Genomic DNA, 22,242 nt, shown 5'->3' with positions numbered 1-22,242 from the left:
GCATCACACAGGAAAGACTGACTTGTTCAGCATGTAAAATGCATCTCTTTGAAACAAGCTTACATCAGCCTGTGACTCCACTTGTGAAAGGCCCCCCCATTCCAAGGAGGACAGAGAACACAGACACACTGCCTGCTGTGCTTATCCACGTAGACAGATGCACAAGGAAGGAAGAACACAGCTACAGGGGTGAAAATTTAATCCATCATCATTTAATTTAAGACAGTGGAAGTCTTTACATATGGATGTCCCCTGACACATTTAATGCACCAAAGAGAACACTGCTGAAAAATAATGGCTGTTGTTTCTCTCCCTCTCTCCACGTAGCAAAATACACAGTAAACACCCATCCTGCCTGACATGGTTAATATCCTGCCAGTGCTCTGCACTGTTTTGACAATGAGATTCCTGAAGCCCTGCCAGCGTCATGTCCACAGGGCTCTGTAGGCAGTGCTGTTCTGCAAGCCTAAGACTTTATGATTTAATTGTGAAACATCTCCTTAGAAGTTATAATGAAACATGACAAATATCACAATTATCACACTAAATAACAAAAAAATTGTATTATTATAATTCATTAATACAGCTTTTGAAAAAGTCTAGGAATGATCAAATCCTCCTACTAATTTCTCTCAGATAAATCATAGACCATATCCAGGTGAGCACAGACTGCTCCTTCAATTCACAATCTCATTAAATGTGTTAGTTGCTCCCATGAGAACCCTTAAGTAACACAGATGAAAACTGAACCCCAGCTTTGCTCTGCAAGGGTGACTGCTTAGCACATCCTGGTTGTATGCTTCCTAATGCATAAATGTACAAATCACAGCGTCCCTGCTGCTCATGGGAGCTCACTGTCCCAACACAACCAGAACAGTGCAGACCCTGCCTGCACATATGTGTAAATATGCTGGGTTATCAGCTTGCTTCTCCGAAGTGTGCCAAACAGGATTCTTCTTTCCTAACTTTATAATCTAACTATGAAATGTCTGGTCGAAGCTCAATTTTACAAGCAATGTAAAATCTCAGCAAATACACACACTCAGGTGTTTATAAAGTGCAGTAAAAATAAGACAGGCTAGAAAGCAGTAAATTTGAGTTATTAAGAGAAAATATGGCAAGTGAACAAAGACTCATATTCTTATTTTTGCTTTTAAGTCTTCTATCCCAGAGTTACTCACGGCCAAAACCTTCATTATGCTCTATGGCATAAAGCAACTTATTTTTGAGTATATTTTTTCTGCTATATCTGGGGAGGAACAAAGTCAGAGTGCAAGTAATGACAGAGGGAGAGCTCTCGTCTGGATTTTCCTTTTGAGGATCTGCAATGCAAAATCTGAAAGGTTCCAGTCCATAGCCAGAGATTCGATCAGATCCTGACAAAAAAGCTGAAGAAATGAAAAAAAGAAAAACAAGAAAACGTTAGCAAATTGAAAAAAAAAAAAAGAAAGCTGAAAGTCATTAAAATAATTAATGTTAATGAAAATCATGAAGAGAAATTAGTGTAAACATACAGATATTTTCCTAAACTAAGTATTATGCTTTGTTGAATTTGCACTTGAATACAGATTGAAGTCTCTTACTGATTCACAGTAGTTACAAGCCCTCTTCTATTTTCTATTATCGACTGTGTGGACGTGAAAGGCCAGGCTAGGTCTGACCTTCTACCTTTAAAAAGGATGACCCAGCTTCTGCAACCCTTTGAAAAAGGTATACTGCTTACATCAACACAGTGTACCCTCACAAACTGCAGCCTCTGACCAACAACACAACCACAAAAGTAAGGGATAAAGTAACTGCAAGCTTCAGGGTGCACTCAGGCAAACCTCAGGGGATGGGAGGAGGGTCAGAGCTGTCCCTGTGCAGCTCCTTCTGTTATTTTTTTGTGGTTTTCACTAGAAAATGTGGCTGCAGCAGGGGTGAACACATTGAAAAGCTACAGTTTGGAACTATAGTATAGTATAGTGTAGTATGTAGTATGTAGTATGTGTGCTGTGGGGGAAAGAAAAGGGCTATGCAAAGTTTTAAATGCCTGATATATTACCAAGAAACATTTTCTTTTTTTCTTCTGGTAGCTCGTGAAACACAGTCCAAAAATTCCTGATGGTTTGATCTGACTCCGTATACCGTGTGTATATCACATTCTGTCAAAGAGACAAAAATAAAACAGGCCAGTTAATCCTCAATATTTCCATTTATATTTAAAGCAACATTCTATCTGATAAATTTTATAATCCTGTTCATAGATACTCAAATCCCCTTAACCTCTGGAATCTGCTTGTTCATTTGTTTTTCAAAGATTCAAATGACAATCCCTGAGTTATGGCTTGATACCTATTCCCCTTTATTCTTGTGGCTGACGTAGATGAGAGACAGAACATCAACACAAATCAAAAAAGAGAAACTTCTGGGAGCTTCTGTCCATCTGTTATGCACTCAGTGAAAGAACAAGTCAGAAGTAGTTTATGCTTAGCAGACAGAGCAGAAGGACACTGTGCTTGAATACAATACCTTTTCCAGCAGATGCCAGTCAAACGTTGGCTGTCCCTGGAGAAGAACCTGCAGCTCTTCAGGGAAAAACATCTTCCAATTTCTAGCTGGGCAGCCTCTTAAGAACCCTTGCATAAAGTCCTCAAATGGCTTCTGTACTGATTTATTGAACTTATAGTTCACATACAAATCAACGTACTCTTTCCTGCAACAGATACCAAATGAGCATTGGTGGTGCTTTTCTAAAAGAAGAATTATAGAGAACTTTATTCCTTTATTCCATATGACCTACTGTGGTGTACAGACTCATTGAGACCAGTTGTCACTGGCAATTAGTTATTCTCTGAATAAGCTGGGAGCATCTTCACAAATAAAAGAGAATGCTGGCCAGAATGGATTCATTTGGTAACACTCTTTGTACTTCATGTGAATGCTCCAATGAAATCCTCTCAGACACCTGATTATTTTAAAAGATGGAACCTAGCAGACCTAACTCCCATTGAATGCCTAAGAATTTCCCTGAAATCGAAATAAATATTTGCACAGCTGTTAATCAATAGTTTCACTCTTCTCTCTACTTCAGATGGGGATTTGTGTAGTGACATTGTACTGTACAATCAACTCAATGTAAATGCTCTACTTCAAGCTTCTTAAGCAGCCCTTTCATGGATCCCTATGGGTCCTCAGGACATCTGTATAATTCAGGACACAGAATTTCTCTCTGTCCTCTGTGCAGAGATTAATATTGACACAAAGCCTTATTGGTGGATTGCTCCTTTTCCTTTATGTACAAGAGACATTCCATATAGGTAACTAAGCAGGAAACATTTTGCTCTTAAAAAACTCCTAAAGAGGTGTATCTATAGCTGGATTTTGCAGAAAAACCATCTGGTTTTGCCTGAAAATACTGTTCCGGGTTATTTTTTTACATTTGCCAGGTATCTGTATATGCAGATACCAGGATATCCAAAGATCCCCATGTTATCCACTGCTTGCACAAACTGCTAGTGTTTAGCATGTGTGCAGCAAGCACAGCAGGAACTGAAAGTGTACAACCTATTGGACCAAGACCAATGGCACAATACAGAAGTCAATATTTTCTAAAAGTATATGGGGATAGGTACAGACATGTTACTTCATACATTTGTAACAATACACCAGGATTAAGAAATATAAAAATAAAACTGACCTGTTATCCTTAGTGACAGGAATGTTGGCACCATTTTCTTTAAGTTCAACAACATCCGTGGAATCTCCCCCTTCCATTATCTATAAATTCAAACATTGGCTGCTATATTTATATGTGACAGATATATATGTGCTACATCTCTCATTCCTCCTGAAGGGCCTGACAGGGCACTCTCACTAGCTGGAGTTTACAGACAAGTTGTGTCACTTGCACTGGGACAGTGTCTTGCCCAAGTACCTGTTCCAGATTGCAAGGCAAGATGTGTTCTATTACCATCTGTATGGCAGTTGTCTTTTGTCAAGTGGGCAGTTTTCTTTATCTCTTCCACAATCACTCCTCCCTTGGGAGGGGACATCTGCTGATAACAGGCTATTGAATGTCACTGCATGACTGATAAGAACTGTAGCATCCCATTGTGAGATGCTCCACCCAGAGGGAGGAGCCAAGCATTGCTACCTGGATATAATCTGGAGATTCTGGAATACCAACACAGCTTCTCCACTGGATTTCCCAGAGGAACAGCAGCTGCCTCTTCTTCCACTGGATCTTCAGAGGAAGACTACACCCTTTTTTTACAGGATCCTTGCTCCAGCAGAACCACACCTGACACTCCAGGAGGACTGCAGCCACAATTCCAATTGGACTGGTACCAGCACCCTGACCAACAGGGTGTCAGGTTGTGTTCTGACTCTGTCAGTATTGTTTTAGTGTACTGCATTGTTTATTTTATCCTTTTATTTTCTTCTCTATTAAAGAACTGTTATTTCCTGCTCCAATATTTTTTGCCTGAGAGCCCTTTAATTTAAAATTTATAGTAATTTGAAGGGGCAGGGTGGGCTGACATTCTCCATTTCAGGGGAAGCTCCCGCCTTCCTTAGCAGGCACCTGTTTTTCTAAACCAAGACAGTACCTTAGTGGGATGTCTTACCGTGAAGTTCAAGTCCAAGTCATCACTTTCTCCATTCAAAATTCTCCGAAGACTCCTGTCCAAACACAAAAGGGATTAAAGAGAGAAGAAATGTGACCTTTCAGTGTACTTGCAAATTCTGCTAGAAAACATCCTTTGACAAGCAGTATTTAAATGCATACATGTACACCACATCTACACTCACACAGAAACATGATATATGGCACTGGAATTTCATTATGCTGCTGACATAAGCTGAGCACAAATGCCTCCAGTAAAAAAAGTTTCCAGGCAAGTCCATCCCCATGCTCTGTATGGACAACTTTACAAGTTTACAAGTTTACAACACACAACAAGTTCAGTGACAACTGTATTTGGGACCACAGTCTTGCTTCCTCTCTAGACATTATCTAGTGAGGAATTAAGTGTGGAACAGAGGGATGATCTGGGAGAATTGTTTTGGGGTGCAGCACCTTTCCAATTATTGCAGGCAACCTTGTGTTCCAATTCACTGAGGAACCTCAGTGAATTTAGCACCTCAACACAGTCACTGGGATGGGATTCTCATCTTCTTGGTTGTTTGTATCACTTGCCTGGAAGACTGGGCTTCAGGGGCCTGGAAGCATTATGCTGGTGGCAGCAGCACCTCTCCCTCTCATGTCTCCCTGATATCTCCTCTCCCAGTGCATAGAAACTCTGCACAAGGGTTCTCAGAATTGGCAGCATTTTGTAATACTGCCAATTACAAGGTTGTAAGGCAATATTGTGCAAGGCAATATTGTGGAAATTGATAATTAATAAATCAGGGAAAAAAACCCCAACATTAATAATTGAGTCATTAGTTTTTTCAAGTCCAAACTACAGCCCAAAGTGTTTTGAACACTTATATATTCACAGTGTGGACTTAAACTTTGGTGGAGCAGAGATCTGACACCTTCTAAGTCATGAGGCTTGGCATTTTGTTTTGGCAATGCCAGCCTCCGAGAGCAACATCCATGCCCTGGACAAGGACCTCTTAGAAATCTGTGACTTCTAGCAGCTTCACAAAGGCAAATGTAGATGCCATGGGTACCCCAAATTCAGGCTCTGAGATCTCCCAGTGCACGATCAAGGCAAGGAACCCAGCCAAAGCTTGGCCATGCCTGGCACATACCGGCCCACGGTTGGCAGCAGTTCCTCAAGGTCCTCTAGGGTGGGGGCCAGGCCCAGTAGCTTTTTGTAGAGAGCCCTGGGGAAGGGCAAGGGCACTGTGCACTGGTTAAACAGGGCCATTCCACATAGTGTCCCGATCAAGAAGAAGATGTCCTCATCCTCACAGCTCGGGGCCTGGTTAGGAACAAGCACACCTGGTTAGGAACGAGCCATGACGAACGAGCCATGACTGCCTTTTCCCATGGGTGGGGCCCCCACCCACCCCCACAGGGCTGCCTTGCCTGTCTGGGGAACCACACGAGGCCAGAGGTGAAATGGCAGAAGGTGATGGTGCTGGGCTGGCAGAGGGTCCTGGCTGCAACACTGAAGAGCTCCTGGGACACTGCACCTTGGTCCATCCCCGCCTCACCCACAAAGGACACCTGCAAGGGCAGAGATAGCCATAAATAGAGACACTCATATTGCTCACAAAATCAGATTCCTTACCTAGTGTGCAACAAGCCAATAATTACACACCCAAGAGAGAGACACTGATTTTTTTATCTCACAGTTGTGCCAACCTGGGTACTCAGTGGTAATCCACAAATCAAGCAACCCCCACTGGACTTTTTGAGCCATTATTTGTAGACAGAAATTTGGAGTTTGTAACAAGTCTGTTATGCTTGGTTAGTAATTTCCAAACAAGTTACATAACCCCAGCTGACTTCCACACACCCTCAGGGGAAGGGTCTTCACCTGGGCAGGGGTCTCTTTGCCCTGTGGGTGTGATTTTGACTATTATAATGAACACAGTTCAGCTACAGGCTACATGGACCTTGAGTGTGAAAAATGCATGTGTTTTATTATTGGCTTTTTGCAAATATTAAAATGAATATTATATGTGTTGTGTTAAAAAGTAATGCTGTATTAATTCTCTTAAGTACTGTGTTAAATATAGTTTTAGGTTACAAAAATGTTAAAATAGAAACTATATTATGTCGGATACTTTTTTTTAAGAGAGGACTTGCAGCGAGATAGCAGCCACAGGAGACCTAAATCTGTCAGAGAAAAAGAATTTATTGCCTTCTTATCAGAAGAAACGAAGTTCTTCCTGCCTCGAAGGTGCTGTTAGGATTCAGAGGAAGAAGTTGACGATGACCAGACAGAATCCTGTGTTTGAATGGGATTTATGCATCATGTATGAGATGTATGAATATGCAACAGGCTATTGCTTTTAAGGGTTAATCCTCTGGTAACGGGTGTCCTTTTTCGGGCTCGTGCTGCCCAGAAAAAGGTACCTGGACGTCCGTAACTCTTTGTCTGTATTGTCTCATATTGTCCTAATTCAATTTGTCCAAATTATTATTACTCTAACTGTATTACTATTGTTATAATCATTTTATCACTATTAAACTTCGAAAATTTTCAAAACAAGTGATCGGCGTTTTTCACATTGAGTATTTTACCAAGTTAGCAATGTATATACAGACGTACATCAACATCTTGATTTACTGCATCCTTAAGGCTTTTCATTCCCGGATGTCCTTGGCTAGGGAATGCTGCCTGCTGCCTGTTCCACTGACTAGTTCTCCTTCCTGATTAAGCTTGAAAGTGTACAAAGATCTTACACCGCAAACCATCCCGACTTAACCGGGATCTATTCCACGTTCCGAAACAAGCCGGGGGCTCGGCTGAGGGGGGCGGGCGGCGGGGCGGTGCCGCTCGGGGCGGGCGGGCCGTGCGGCGGAAGCGGCGGCCATGCTGCGCGGCCCGGCCCTGCTGCTATCGCTGCGGCTGCGAGGGGCGGCCCCGGCCGGCCCCGGGCACCGCCGGCACTGCCACCGGCAGCAGGAGCACGAACAGAGCTCGGGCTCCGGCTCCGGTTCAGACTCGGGCTCCGGCTCAGCGCGGCCGCAGCCCCTGGAGCCATCATTGCTGCGCTTCCTGGTGTGCCCGCTCTCCAAGCGGCCGCTGAGGTGAGCATGGGCCGGGGGAGCTGCGCCCGAGCCCCGGGCAAAGCCAGGTTAGTCCCTGCTCCTCACGTTTTCGCTTGGATGTTTCTCCCCCCTCCCCGACTTGGCTGAGCAGGTACGAAGAATCTACGAACGAGCTCATTAACGAGGAGCTGGGCATCGCGTACCCCATCATCGACGGCATCCCGAACATGGTTCCGGAGGCTGCCAGGAGGACGCACACCAAGGCGCCGGCCGAGGGCTCGGAGCAGCCGTGAGGAGCCGCCGGGCCCGGCCGTACCGGGGCCTGATGGCCGGGGCTGGGCTGCTGCCCTCGCTGCCCACGCTGACTGTGCTCGTTCCCCTGCTGTCCCTGGCAGGCCTGTTCTACTCGGCCAGCGTGGACGAAAACTTCCCCCAGGGCTGCACCAGCACAGCCAGCCTGTGTTTCTACAGCCTCCTCCTTCCCGTTACAGTACCGGTTTATGTGTTCTTTCACCTGTGGACCTGGATGGGGATTAAGCTTTTTAGGCACAACTAGTGCGGTGCCTTTGCTAACCCCTGGGCTTCTCTAAATCAACGTAGTTTTGTTTAATCTCATCGAGTATTGCAGTTCATTTGAGAGAGTTTCCTTCTGGCACTAGTGACCGGCATCATTTTCCTGGTAGGATCTGGAAGTGCATGAAGCAGCAGCCCATTGTTAACTACTGTTAATGCAGATAAAGAGTAGGAGTAAAAATAAGCACTAATTCCCTCTGTTTTATCCTTTCAAGAGTGCTGTGCATTTGTAGTGGCACTAATTAGAACCTTAGTTTTCATGAGGAAGTACCCTGACTGAATAAATTAAAATTAAAACATGCAGTGATACGAATCTCTCTTTGAGAGCCTTGGGGGTTTTTATCCAGATATGTGTACTGAAATATGTTTGTCTCACTGTCAGAAGAGCAAAAATTAAAATAAATCAGGCTGGCGTTTAATAACAAAACTTGAGATGAATCAAATGAAGACATTTCTTGCTTGGATGATACCCATGTCTGTATGTGCAGTACCTGCAGATCTTTTCTTTCTAGGGCCACTATGAGAATGCCACATATCAAGTTCTCAATATTGTCTCAAAAACTTTCTAGCAGGACACAGCTATGAAGGGGGCAGGTCGGTGCTACAGTAAAGGTTTCTTTTTAATGTTTTGCATTTGGGTGGTTTGTATTTGCGACACAAAACACATTCATGTCCTTTATCTGCTGAAAAATGCAGAAATGAAGCACCAAGTTGTAAAAGCTGCACCAGGCTGTAAGTGCTGTAGGATACTAACAGTGCAGTTGTATTTTTCAGGCTGCTGCTGGGTAAATAATATTGTGATGCAGTGTGAAAGGCAGTGCTCACGAGGTGTGCCCAAAGGCTGACTTCAGCTAAGGGCAGCTGTTTGTCAGAGCTTGTACAATAGGTGGAGACTTGAAGTCTAGAGGACAGTTCAGAGCACACCCTCACTGCCTCTGTGAATAAATGTACCTCTCTCAGCTGGTGTAGTGAGGAACCAGGAAGGAAAGGTAGCTCTGGGAGCCATTGTGAATTTCTCCTAAGTAAATGGGAAAGAAAAGCTTTGACAGCTCTGGCTGGCAAGAGAGCTCACTTGGAAAGCACCAGGGCACCAAGGTCCGTGGTTCCTGTGGCACAGGCATGGTGCCAGAGTCTGTGTTAGTGACAGGCGGGGCACGGGGTGCCTGAGCTGAGCTCTGCTCTGGGCAGTGTCCTGTCCCAGTCAGGTGTCCCTGTCCCAGCCAATGGCTTCTGCAGGGCAGGGCCAGCATCGCCATTCCTGCGGGAAACGCAGCTGCCACAACCCTCGGGTCTGTGTGGGAGCCACACGCTAAAGGCACATGGAGACAGCAGCACTGTAATCATGCCCATCTCTCTGGCCAGCACTATCCTTCCTTTCCCTTCAGACAGCATCTCCAGGAGAGAAACGCAGTCGTGTGGCTGTGTTGCCTGCTGACCCCTCAGGCTGGTACCGTAGACCCTGGGGTTTTAATGTACTAGTAGAAAGTCTCAGAAGTCAGTCTAGCAGCAGCAGTACTGGACTTTGACAACTGAGCCATTCTATTCCATTACCCCAATGCAACCTCACAGTAAATAGCACTGCCGCTTGCATTTAACTTATGCCAACAAAGCTGCCTGGAATAAGGATGTAAAATACTGCCTCCAGATTTACTCTACACCATCCATGGAACGTGTTTTATAATAATTTGAGGAGCAGTTCTTTGGCTCTATGCACAGAAGATACTGAAACTCTTGTACCAATATCCAGTAACACTGAAAATCAAGGAACATTGCTGCAGGATACTTAGAGCTAACAAGTAATACAATTTAGTATCTTACCTTTAACATCTTCCTGAAATCTTGGTGTGAGGCGGACTTTAAATTTTCCCATATGTCTTGGAGAAGGCATTCTCTTCTGACGCAGAAATCCCATGGCTCAGGGATCCCTATAAAGGGTATCTAGATAAGGGGCATCCAATGATTGAAGTAATAGTCTGTTAGCAGTGTGTTTATCTCTTCCGATAGGTAACAAAATTGGTTGCACTTACAATAAAGAATCCGGCCAGATCCCTGCATTCTGTAATATGAAGGCATATCTTGTCTTCCCTGTCAAAGATGCATGGGTAGTTGGTCAGCATCTGTGGGACAATCTGAAAGGACAAGGAAGAAAGGAAAAGACATGCTGATTTTCCCTTGTGAAACCAGAGTTCAGGGACATGTCTGCAGGCTAAACTGCCAGTCTGTACCCTGGCAAACTTCTGCATCTCTGAAATGAGCCCTTGTGTGCATGAGCACTGCACTAACAGAGGTTCACATCCTAGAAACAGCTCCTACACACTCCTGTGAGTGAGAAACAGAGAGAGGTATCTAACCTCTCTGTGCAGACAGACACTTGTCTATAGTAGTGCCTCAAGAATAAAACAGAGGGAGCGATTTTAACAGCATCTTCCATAATTCAGCTAAACCAAAATGCCCTGGATATTCAGGTTATGGTATATTGTTTGTAAAACCTGCTGAGTTTATTATATGTAATACCAAAAATAGATAGTGGTCTAAAGGTAATCTAATTTAAAGTGTTACACTACACCTCCAGTATAATAAGGCACCAACTTCAGGTAACGTCCTAATTGGCTTTTGATTCTATGCTCAAACCTCCTCCTCCACTCTGGTTAATTGGTACAAAATTGGTACATTAGCAAACACAAGCTTATGCAGGAATTAGGCAGTTGCCCTACAAATTCCAGCCAAGTTGCATGAAAGCTTACTTGTTTTTTGCCAGAGGAAACCCCTACTATGCACATTTCCATTTCATACTGCTTTCTCTGACACACTGCATTTGGTAGCTAATTTTCACTCTGTGTCAAGAAATGCCACAGATTATTTTTTATTATCATGGCTTCATTTTAAGGTGTGAGTACATTGAAATGCTCAATAAGATTTCTAAATAAAAGTTTAAAGATACCTCAAAATATTTATCTTAATTAAACATAATAAAATCCAGAGTAACACAAAGTATAGCAACCATCCCTCATGCTTCTATTTCACAGTCATTACTTGTTCAAAGCAAACAAAGCTCCAGCTCTCAGAACCAGGGATCATCTCAGGAAAACCTCCATTATAGTTGCTGGAATACTGGGATGGTAAAGGGCTTGCATAATTTAGAGCTTTGGAGGAATATATATATATATATGTGTATATATGTTTTGCACTGCTGGTAAGATTTATACTTACTATTATTTTGAAGAATGAACATATGCCGATAATCTCTTTCACTCCATGTACTTGGAAGATGCTTTCATGTACTCCAAAACCAGTTCTGGAGTTCACCTGCATTGAAACACACAATCTATCAGCAGCAGAACTAGTGAGCTGTGTCTGTCTGGCAGGACAAGACTGACAGGGGTTTCTTCAGAAAGGGTTCTGAGACCCTGCACAGAAGTTACAGGATAAAAGTGCTCAAGAAGCACAGTGCTCCACAGTGAGAAGTCTTAGAAAGCCGTGTATAAACTAGCAGGAAAGCAATTTTCATCTACTATTAAGATCCCTTAGCAGGACTCCATCAGAAAAAGTGTATTTCCCTTGGAGTGTCTTTCATATTTCTGCAGTTCCCTACTCATGTTCCTGCTTGTTGCCAGGAAAAGATGCTTGCAGAGGAACAGTGAACATTTAAAGCTCCAAATCATGTAATCACTTACACAGGAGTGGACCTGTTGCATTTTTTAGTTTATTTATCAGCATAAATACAAATTTGAGAGTCTAAACTTTGAGGCCCAATTCTGCATTCTCAGCCAAACGGATATTCAAGTCTGAAAAAAATTTAACAAATCTCTCTTAACTTTCATAAACTTTGAACATCTCCACAGGAATGTGGAGAGAAAGTATGGTTTCCAGACCAACACAGTTATTGCTTCCGTTGTTTCCTTTGTTCATGTACAGCTAAAGGTGTTCTAATGCTGTTGTCCCAGAGAATTTGTCAGTTTAACAGGCTCTTAAAGCATCACATAAAGCATCACAGAGCATTTCTGTGGCAGCTGCAATGTGCCAAGCAGATAGGTTGTCTTTAAAATGCTCTGAGCAGTTATTGGGATGAGGGATCTCACCAGCAGAAAGGGGAATAGGCATGTTACCTAAAGGACACCATTTCCATTACTGTGTAGGCATCAATGGATGCACTCCTGACACCACTGAGAGCATTCTTCCCCTGCCAGGGCTATAACATGCTTTAGATCTTCATTTCTACAGAGGGCCAGTTTGGCACAGCTCCAGCAGGACTTCTTCAGAACTGTGCTGGTGTAGAGCCAAAGAGATTCCTGAAGCAGTGTCAAATGCACAGAATTCAAAAGTGAGAAGTACTAAAATACTCTAGGCTACATTGAGACACCCTGTCTAGTTGGGATCCAAGCACCTTCTCACCTGGTAAAGCATCTGCAGTATTTGCAGAGGCCCAGTTTCAACTGGGTCCAGGTTGTGGAGGCGGCTTGGCCCCATGGCCTTGAACTCCTGGACAAATGAGAACAGAATTTCCTGGGAAGCCCTCTGATACAGAATGACCAGCTCCTTGAAAAAGGATGTTTCTAGATTTGACCATAGGCATTCTGTAAAGAAAACAGCTAGTGAGGTCACAGGTAACATACAGATCACTGCAATTTGTGGATGAAGCTGCTTTTTCTCTTTTTATCAAATGAATTGAACAAAAAAATGTTTAAGCTTGCACTACAAAAACTATTACACTTCAGACAGAATTTCTAAAATTCTTGTGCCTTGCTGCATAGTTCCCATGTTTCTATGTCTATCAAAAGCAATTATTTCAAGCTCTGGAACACATTACATCAGTGATAATAACACTTGTTCTGCAGCAGAAAATGACCAAGAATTTAAATCATTCAGTTGTACCATTACAAAACCCTACCAAGAGTTTGCAGGTCCTCTGGTTGGAGCTTCATGATGGTTTTAGCCAGAACAATCAGAGAAAGGACAGAGCCTTCATCCTTCCCCCTCAGAAGGAAAGGCAAGATCAAGTATACTCTGAAATTTTCTGGTGAGATGGGAGATGAAGACAATGATTCCAGTAAGTTCCTAATCTCCATTTGCACCTTCAGAGGGGAAAAAAAATTAAAAAGAGACAAGGGTTAAAATGCAATTGTGTTTTGCCAAAGTAATTAGGTTGGCATGAAATTCTTAAGTTTCATGCACAAATCCAAAGCTCCTCAGTATCTGTGTAGTGAGCATCCTTATATCAAATCCTTACCTCCTGGTAGACTGTTTGGTTTTTACTGATCTTCTCATAAAAACGTTTCACTTCTGACATGTCTACGCCTGAGACTTCTTTGGAAGTTTTGAAATGTTTGTCCCTATCACAAGATAAATAAAAGAACACTAAATAAGTTTTCTACAGAATAATGAAGCATTGTGATATCAGAAAACACTTGGAAAGTTCAGCCCCAGCTCCTGTGGGTATAATTTCATGTGTTCTAAGAAGATAGACAACACAAGCCACTGTTTTGTGACTTGATTAACATCCTGTCCTTTCTGTCTTGTGTGTCTGTGGACTATTAATGGTAGATTCCTGTATTTCACCCTAAAATGACTTCTTCTTCTGTGTCAGAAGGAGCTATTAAGGATCCTTTGAGAGCTGTAATATTATCTGGGAGGATTATCATCATATGCCAAATATCACTAAAGGATAATCTTCTAAAATGTGAGTTTCTCTAGCACTTTTCAGTAGGACCAGGGCTATAAAAATCTTAATATTAGTTTGAGCTTTGAAGAAGAAAAACTTGCTTCTTGCAAATTCAGATAAAACAAATCTTTTCTACATATGTGACCTAAAATAACACTTTCTAGTCAGTTTACAAGCATCAATATATTCTTTATGTCTAAGTCAGTGCATGCTACCTTTTGTCCAGGAAGCTTCCATTGATGCAAGCCTCAGATGAAAAGATCAGTCTGATATTCCTGATAGTAAAAAAACCAAAAAGTTAGTCCTTTCAACTTCAGGTTTTTAACTCTGAAAGAACAAAAACCATGTACAATGGTGTCTGCACCTGACCACACAAAACTTTTCTTAGCACCACTCCCCTGTCAGTGTTGCAGAAGACGTTGTACTCAAGGAGTTAGAGATCTTTGCAAGCCACCTCTGCTCTTCTGGGCCTTGTAAGGGAACCCTGCTCAAGGTTCTGCCCCAGTGCTCCATTCTGGTGAGTGTTATCATGGACCTCACAGGTCAGAACATTAGCTGCTTTTGTTTGTTATGCAAAATAAAAGGCATGAGAGGGAGGAGAATCCCCTCCATGGACAGGATCATTATGGCATGTGGAGGGAAAATCCATCAGGCTATCAATTTACTGATGCACAAAATCTGGGTTCCCAGAACCTGAATGAACATCAGACTTATTAACTCCCAGTATTCCTGGTTCTGTTCTTATTGGAGCAGCTATTTTATCAAGCAATTTGCTGTCAGGCCATTCCTACTGAGATCTGGAAAGAACCCTCTCTTTCACCCTCTCAGCCACCACTTTTCACATGGTCCAAACTGTTCCAAACGTAGTTAGGGAAACGTTTAGTTCCAAGTTAGCCAAGCTTTCAAAATGCTCAAAATCAGCAGCTGGAGCCAGACTTTCACAAAGAAAATAACCTCCCAAACAACCTGTGAAAGACTGTAAGTGTAAGGCAGCTCACAGTGGTATATACATATTGCTTTTGAAAATGGGTAATTAAAGAAGTGACCACTAATTTTTAAATGCTGGAGCAACATTCCAGTTTGGGTACTCAGATTAGGCTTTTTGCACAAGGCCTTGGTCTGCAGGCAGGGTCTTTCACTGATTTAACTTGTCAGCCCCTCATGAACTTTGTGCCAAGGTACAAGACTGTGCTAAATTCTTGAACAACAGTTCCTACAATAGCCTCCTAAGAATAATAATTTTTAGAGAAGGTCACGCAACACAGTAAAAACCACAAACAAACCCAAACAGCAAATTTCTGATTTACCTTTTTATACTGTCACAACATTTAGAATTAGAAATCCATGCATCCACTTCTTTATCCTCCAGAGTGGCAATTCCATTCAAGTACGAATTCTGTGTGAAATACATGAAAACATTGACAAAATTTAAATTGTAGCAGATGGAATTCTTTTTTTTTTCAATACAATCATAACAAGATTTCAGCCTAAGTATGAACAAATTAATGGTCATCCAGCATGATCCAGATGCATTAACCACAGAACATATATAATTGCAATACAAGTTAGTCTGTAGGTAAAACACAGAAAACTCTGCAATAGACACACATAAAACTGAAGTGTTACAAGCATGTTGGAAAATCCAAATGTTTCCATCAGTAATGTGGACAATGGTAAAATCAGAAGGTATGATCAAATGTGCTCATACCTTGTTCCCCTCCTTGCAACGGGCAAAACTTTTGTGTACTCCTGCATTAATTTTAATCCCCTTTTTTGACGCACTCTTTTCTGTGGAAGAACAAAAAGATTGTTGTAGGAATATTTGAAGAGACAATCACTGTCTTCAGAGAGTTAAGTGCACCAAAGTGGAACAATTAAAAAAACCCCTTCAGATAGTAGTTATCTGAGTTATCTGTTGAAAGTTTGATTCTATTAGGCCATTACCCATGATAACCAAGCAGCAAATTGAATAACTCCTGTTAGAATTTGTTGGGATGGCTAAGCAAGGATGAGACATGATGTTTGCCTTTCAGTGTAAACATGAAATCAAGAAAGCAAACATCTCCATGGAAGAAACAAATACAGATTGTACACATATGCAGTGGTCATTACTCTGGCAGGATTTTCCAGTATCCACTGGTGAATCGATGGGAAGTGGTATCAACTGTTTGGGCTTCCTCTCATCTTCCAGTTGTCCTTCATCATCAGAGCCAAAGAAATAGAATTTATCCAAGGAATGGACATAGACCAGGGTGTATTGTCTGTTCAGGGGAAAGAAAAAGCCATAGTAAGTGAAAACCACAGGGCAAAGCAGAATAAAATTTATAAATTTCTCAGAATGTATACCTGAAGCTTGTCTTCAAAAGTCCTGACAGTGCAGATAAAGAGTCCCTTTAACCACAGTGTTATAACTCTTCATTGCATAAACATTCAGCAATAAAGACACAAATGGACTCAGATTTCCTATACTACCCTCTAATGTTTGTGATTTAGTTGGGTTGCACATGCAAAAATAGTTACACCATGCTTGCTTCACGCCCTTCTGTTTTCAAACGTGCAGTTTCTGTGCTGCTGAGCCTGATACCAAGCCCAGGTGAGTTGTCAGCAGACTTTTTCTGGCCCAGTTCCAGAAGGGCAAAGTGAAACTGGGGAATTCTCACTGCTCTTTAATTCTTATTAAGAACCAACCAGTTTATCAGTCTGGTTGGGAATCCAGTGACTCTCCTGATGCAGGCTTTTGACAGTCCTTTGCCCTTTGGAACCCAGTACAAACCCAGTATATTGTTTATCAAAAGAGAAAAAGACCAAAGGCTTCTCTGGTGGCTTTTGTAGCTCTCCCACTGCTCACCAGGACCGTAGGTGCTGCTCTCACTGGGGCTCTGGCAGCAGGGTGACTTATACTTGAACAGTGGATGGATACCCTGACAGTGCTGAGCTATTGTGATACAGGGATTTGAACATCTTGGTGACCCCCTTCCCTACTGTTCTTCAGTGATTCCCCAAAGGCATTGACCTCAGAAAAGTCATTGGCACATCCCACCTGCCACAGTCGATGTGTGAAACCCTGACTCCCCACAGCTCAGCCACCACGCGAGGCAGGAGTTCATTCTGGGTGGAGTTGTGACCCAGCTGGCCACACCCTCCTGCTCCAAAGGTGCACACCAGCCCCTCCTTGAAACGAAGAAACAAACAGGATCACTGCATTATTAACAACAATCAAATGGTCTCAGCCAAGAATGAGGGCTAGCAAAACACAACATCTTATGTGGAACTTGATTCAAAACATCTCTGATTCAAACCTGAGGAGGGTTCACTTTGCATCAAGTCAGATCACACACTGGAAAATCCAAATAATTTAGCTCATGAGAAAATCAATTTAACTTTTGAGAATAACTCCTGTTGCTTAAGAATTTTACTTGTATGAGTAAACCCTAGTGAATTAGATGTCATTCACATCTTCTGAAGTCCCCAATGTAATATAAAAGAAATCATAAAGTGCTGGGAGTTGAACTGCACCCCTTTGCCTCAGGATTCCCATTCACCATATCCCTGCCAAAGGTTGCATGCAGGTGACAGGAATATGAGAAAAGACCAGTTTCCCAATAGCTTAGATAACATTCCTTGGGGATCACCTTCAGGCTTAGGTGGAAGGAGGCATTACCATCCCAATTTCTCCATGCTTTCTTTTTCCTTCATCTCTCTTTTAGCAGTGTATCTTTGCTCACAAGGTGAGGTCTCAGATGCTGACTTTCCATTTCAGACTCACCTTGGAGAGAACTGCAGTGTGATCTGTCCCACATGAGATAAACACAGTCTTCCAGTGCTCTAAAGCTCCAACATAGGTTGGGCAGTCCCTGTCTGGAAAAAAGATAATACTGCTAAATTGAAAGAGTACTGGAGGGTCTCATATACAGAAAAAATTAGAAGACAGGAGGATTAAGTGTTTTTCAGCCCTCTCTTACAGCAATTAATGTAATTATAGCTTGGGTTTGGGTCGTCTTCCCTCCAGTATAACATATTCTTTCTCATAATGTTCTGTGTTTTGCATATTACTTTATTTTCATTTACTTTGGTCTGAAACAAAATGCAGTACTTCCATATCTGCTTGCCAAATGGTACTTGGCTTCAAAGTATGATTCTCAAGGGTGTGGACACATTCAGATTAGATGTTCTGTCTGTCTAGGGCAACTCTTCTCTAGCATTCTAAGTTTGAAGACAAGAGATGATTTAAATTCTTCTCTCACTTTGTGTTTACAGAGAATTAAAGAGGATTAAAAAATATAAAATGAATGCATTTCATGCAAGACTTCCTGGAGAGAAGACAGGAGTGGAAATAGATGTGTAAGACCTCAGGGTTTTAAGAGCCCACACTATCCTATTAGCCACACAAAATGATTGCAAGTTATCTATAGAAAAACAACCACTAAATACATCATTCCTGCATGCCTTTCTTGGTCAGGAAACAAAGAACATCTCCAGATATACTTTCTTCAAAAGACTTTACTGCCCACCACTGTTCCACAGGAGCTTGACAATAGTGAGGAGCAATTTGGTGAGCTCACTGTCGAGGAAAACACCCTCCTGGTGCTCTCCTTCCTTACCTTTGGTGTCTCCGAGTCCCAGCTGTCCAAAACTGTTCTTTCCCCAGGAGAACACAGCTCCAGAGAGTGACACACACATGCTGTGAGCTCCTCCAGCAGCAATTTGAGCAAGTGGGATGCCCTTCAGTCTTTCCACCAGCTGTGGTTTGGGAGTAAGCGTGGTTTGGCTCCCCACTCCAAGCTGTCCGTGGGTGTTCTGGCCCCAGGTGAAGAGCTCACCCCCTTCACACACAGAACAAAAGAAAACAGCTCAGCCTCACTGCTTCCCTTGAGTATTTGCATTTTGGGAGTTAGAGCAATACTCAGTGTTGTTTTCAGGGACCTAGCTCCAAGGCAAGAGCATCATGTGTGCCCAAATTTGTTTTCTTATGATCTCTTTGGGACAGTCCCATATTGCCAGGTGACTCAGCACAGCAAGAATTAAGGTCCCTAAAGTCATACCTGCTAGAAGCTCCCTACCAGAAAGGTGTTGCACTTAAGAATGAACAGGTCTGGTGACTGCAGAGTGAGGCAGCCACATCTGCTGTCCACAACACACCTTTGTGGAGGGGCAGTGCTGAGGAACTGGAGAGAGACAGAGAGAGGTGCAGGTCCCTGGGCGCTGGGAGGAAGGAGCAGCACTGACAGCCAGTGCACTTTGTGTCCCCAACTGCTCATTACTCTACAGTGGTGTCACCTACTACTGCAAGTAGCACAAACATTGCCTTCTCAGAGCAAGTGTGACTCCTGTTTGGAGGAAAAGTGTTCTTGAAAGAGGCTACCTCTGGATAATGCCATGGCATGCCGGTCTCCACATGCTATTTGAACAATAATTCGGTTTTCCAGTTCTTTCACCAGCCTGCAAAAGTAAGGAAACAAAAATCAAAATAAATAGATGCTGTGCTGTGAGACAAAGTAAAGGACAAAGAGTGTCTGCTCACCAAGCCCTAGCAGGAAATATGTGGAAAAAAAATACAGGTCACCTGTAAGCTGATTCACCCTTCTCTTATGCTGACCTGACTTCACTGTGGTTTGCTCCACGAGAAGCTGGAAAAGAACCATGCTCAGCCTGATTCTGTTATCTTGCCCTGGGCAAGAAATATCACACAGCAAACTGCAGGGACATTTGTAGATGATGGTTACCCTGACAGCTTCATCAGAATGTGGTAAGGTTCAGACATGCTTGTGTCTTTCACCTGCAGTTTTGCCAAGCCATGGGTGATTGGCAAGGCGTCTGTATTGCTCTGGTATGTTCCACTGACCCTTACTAAGTTTGAGAGAAACCTGTCTCATGTGCATCCCAAGCAGCTCAGATCTTGGTATCATCCTCAAAATCTGTGCACTTCTGGCTGGGTTAAAAAGGAGATAGTACTAGGAAGGTACGTGTTCCAGTTCTCTCTCTACATCAGGAACATGTCTCAAACTCTTGGATGTTACCTGGGGGAAAAGCAGACTGCATTTTCTGACCATTGCCATCCATACCTCCACCCTGTGAAAGCTTCTTACCTTGTATTGGGGCAGTTTCCTGAAGCTTTAGCCCAGTGTTCAGAAAGCTTCCCGTTGGGGGAGAGAATGAGTTTATGTGTTCCATCATGGTTTGAGCAGCGCACCTCCTCGTTCCTCTGTGACTGTGCGCTCTCTGCAGGACACACACAGACAGACAGACAGACGGTCATGCTATGGCAGCAGGCACCTTAACCACCTCGGCCCCCTTCCCAAGATCTCAGTGTGCTACTGCTTTCAGCAAGAGTTTCTGCTTCTCAGGAGGAAGTGAGACAAGCCTGTGCGTCTTATTTTCTCAGGCCCTTAGGGTTTCAGTGTCCTGCCCACCCTCTGGCTCGTTTCATGCTGGATGACTCCTCACCAAAGGACCTTTCTCTATTTCCTAGGCTGCTGTGCCACCAGCTCCCAAGCCAACCAGTGAAACATCAGCAGAAGCACAGTCTGTTGCTCTTGTACACCTGTGCAGAGTGTCTGATGGAGACAAAGCACTTCCTGAGGCACCTGGCCACCCCAGACTTGTCACAGCCTTGGGGACTGCATGCCTTCAAGTCAAGCACTTTACAAGGTGCTGGAGAAACAATGATAGAAAATTCATTCATTGCCTCTTTACAGCAGAAGGGTGAAAAATGTGTATTTTATGATTGGCTTTTCGCAAATATTAAAATGAATATTATATGTGTTGTGTTAGAAAGTAATGCTGTATTAATTCTCTTAAATAGCGTGTCAAATACAGTTTTAGGTTATAAAAAATGTTAAAATAGAAACTATGCTATGTCGGATACTTTTTTTAAAGAAAGGACTTGCAGCGAGATAGCAGCCACAGGAGACCTAAATCTTTCAGAGAAAAAGAATTTACTGCCTTCTTATCAGAAGAAACGAAGTTCTTCCTGCCTCGAAGGTGCTGTTAGGATTCAGAGGAAGAAGTTGACGATGACCAGACAGAATCCTGTGTTTGAATGGGATTTATGCATCATGTATGAGATGTATGAATATGCAACAGGCTATTGCTTTTAAGGGTTAATCCTCGGGTAACGGGTGTCCTTTTTCGGGCTCGTGCTGCCCAGAAAAAGGTATCCGGACCTCCATAACTCTTTGTCTGTATTGTCTCATATTGTCCTAATTCAATTTGTCCAAATTATTATTACTCTAATTGTATTACTATTTCTATAGCCATTTAATTACTATTAAACTTTTAAAATTTTCAAAACAAGCGATTGGCGTTTTTCACAAGAAGGAAGTACTTCTTGTCTACAGCTGAGGGGCTGCAGATGCTGCTCTCCGGACCGAGAGGCACCAGGCACTGATTTACTCGCATGTAGCACCGATCCAGCACAAGTGTCTGAGCCCCAGGATGTCCAAGAGTGAAAGGTGGTCATCAGCAAAGCCTGCCCTGATTTACCTAACACCTCTGGAGACTCACTGCCCACCCCTCTCACACACCAGACATGGAACTAGAGAGGAAAACCCCCTATCCACTCCCCGGCACGCTCTCCCTCCTTCCCGTCCCGCGCCCTGGGACACCTCTAAGCCCCTCACTCCCCGTTCCCGAGGGGCCGCCCAGCAGATTGCGGCACTTCCAGCGCTTCCACCCGCACGGAGCCATCCCGGGGGTCTCCCAGCGCCCTCCCCACCGCGCCGCTGCCGCCGGTCCGTACCTGCCGTGCCGCGCCCCCGGCCCCGCGGCCTCCGCCGCCTCCCCGCCATCCCTCGGCGCCGACAGCTCGGGAGTGCCCGGGCAGCGCCGAGCCGGGGAAATGGAAACCGAAACTCATCGGGGCTGCGGCAGCGGGAGGAGCGGCGGGAGGGATGCCCGATACCTGGGAGCCCCGAGCTGGGAAACTCCGACTCCTGCGGAGTGAAAAGGCGTGGGCTACTGGGCTCCGGTGGGTTCCCGGCTCTCCTCACCTGCTGCTGCTGCTGCTGCCCCGGTGGGAGCAGAGGGCAAAGCATCAGGCGGTGGAGGGATGCCGGGGTCTTCCATGTGCAGAATGCGCTTTCTGACTTTATTATTCACTTCGGTGAGTGACCCGCCCGTGTCCATCCTGCGGAGAGTCGAGAGACCTACTCTGCTGCTCAGCTGTATCCCAGCGAAGAACCCAGCAAACCCAGAGGGGCGGCTTGGCTGGGGGAAGTGAAACCGTAAGTGAAACGCTCGGTTTGGAAATACATCAACATCTAAAGTCATCTGCTTTCATTCTCTCATAGTCTGTGCTGAATCTCCCCCACCTTCAAAGACCCTGTGAGCTTCCCCCATCCCAGAAAGACCACCCTGC

The 22,242-nt window shown here is 43.7% G+C and overlaps 2 protein-coding genes across 3 annotated transcripts; one reads left to right on the top strand and one right to left on the bottom strand.

The window, feature by feature from the left end:
* Positions 1-535: 535 nt before the first annotated feature.
* On the bottom strand, positions 536-22,056 carry LOC132072350 (probable E3 ubiquitin-protein ligase HERC4). Its single transcript, XM_059470598.1, has 23 exons — positions 21,875-22,056; positions 19,973-20,105; positions 19,249-19,325; positions 18,488-18,709; positions 17,653-17,744; positions 16,927-17,057; positions 15,999-16,147; positions 15,595-15,674; positions 15,194-15,282; positions 14,102-14,161; positions 13,455-13,557; positions 13,116-13,299; positions 12,620-12,801; positions 11,438-11,533; positions 10,255-10,356; positions 10,046-10,165; positions 6,020-6,160; positions 5,740-5,912; positions 4,608-4,662; positions 3,680-3,759; positions 2,512-2,695; positions 2,045-2,144; positions 536-1,388 (listed from the first exon to the last, which is right to left on the bottom strand). Exons 1-23 carry the CDS (start codon positions 22,008-22,010, stop codon positions 1,174-1,176), a joined length of 2,904 nt encoding a protein of 967 aa, XP_059326581.1. The 5' UTR covers positions 22,011-22,056; the 3' UTR covers positions 536-1,173.
* On the top strand, positions 7,455-8,856 carry LOC132072351 (phosphatidylinositol N-acetylglucosaminyltransferase subunit Y). Of its 2 annotated transcripts, none has more exons than XM_059470601.1 (2): positions 7,455-7,693; positions 7,806-8,856. In XM_059470601.1, the coding sequence occupies exon 2, from the start codon at positions 7,980-7,982 to the stop codon at positions 8,208-8,210; it is 231 nt and encodes a 76-aa protein (XP_059326584.1). In that variant the 5' UTR covers positions 7,455-7,693; positions 7,806-7,979; the 3' UTR covers positions 8,211-8,856. The 2 variants fall into 2 exon arrangements, with proteins under 2 accessions (XP_059326584.1, XP_059326583.1); XM_059470600.1 differs by having other exon boundaries at positions 7,461-7,693; positions 7,806-8,193.
* Positions 22,057-22,242: the final 186 nt, after the last annotated feature.

The sequence above is a fragment of the Ammospiza nelsoni genome, chromosome 4 (assembly GCF_027579445.1).
Source record: "Ammospiza nelsoni isolate bAmmNel1 chromosome 4, bAmmNel1.pri, whole genome shotgun sequence".
Lineage (NCBI taxonomy): Eukaryota > Metazoa > Chordata > Aves > Passeriformes > Passerellidae > Ammospiza > Ammospiza nelsoni.
This window is presented reverse-complemented; position numbering and strand designations above follow the sequence as displayed.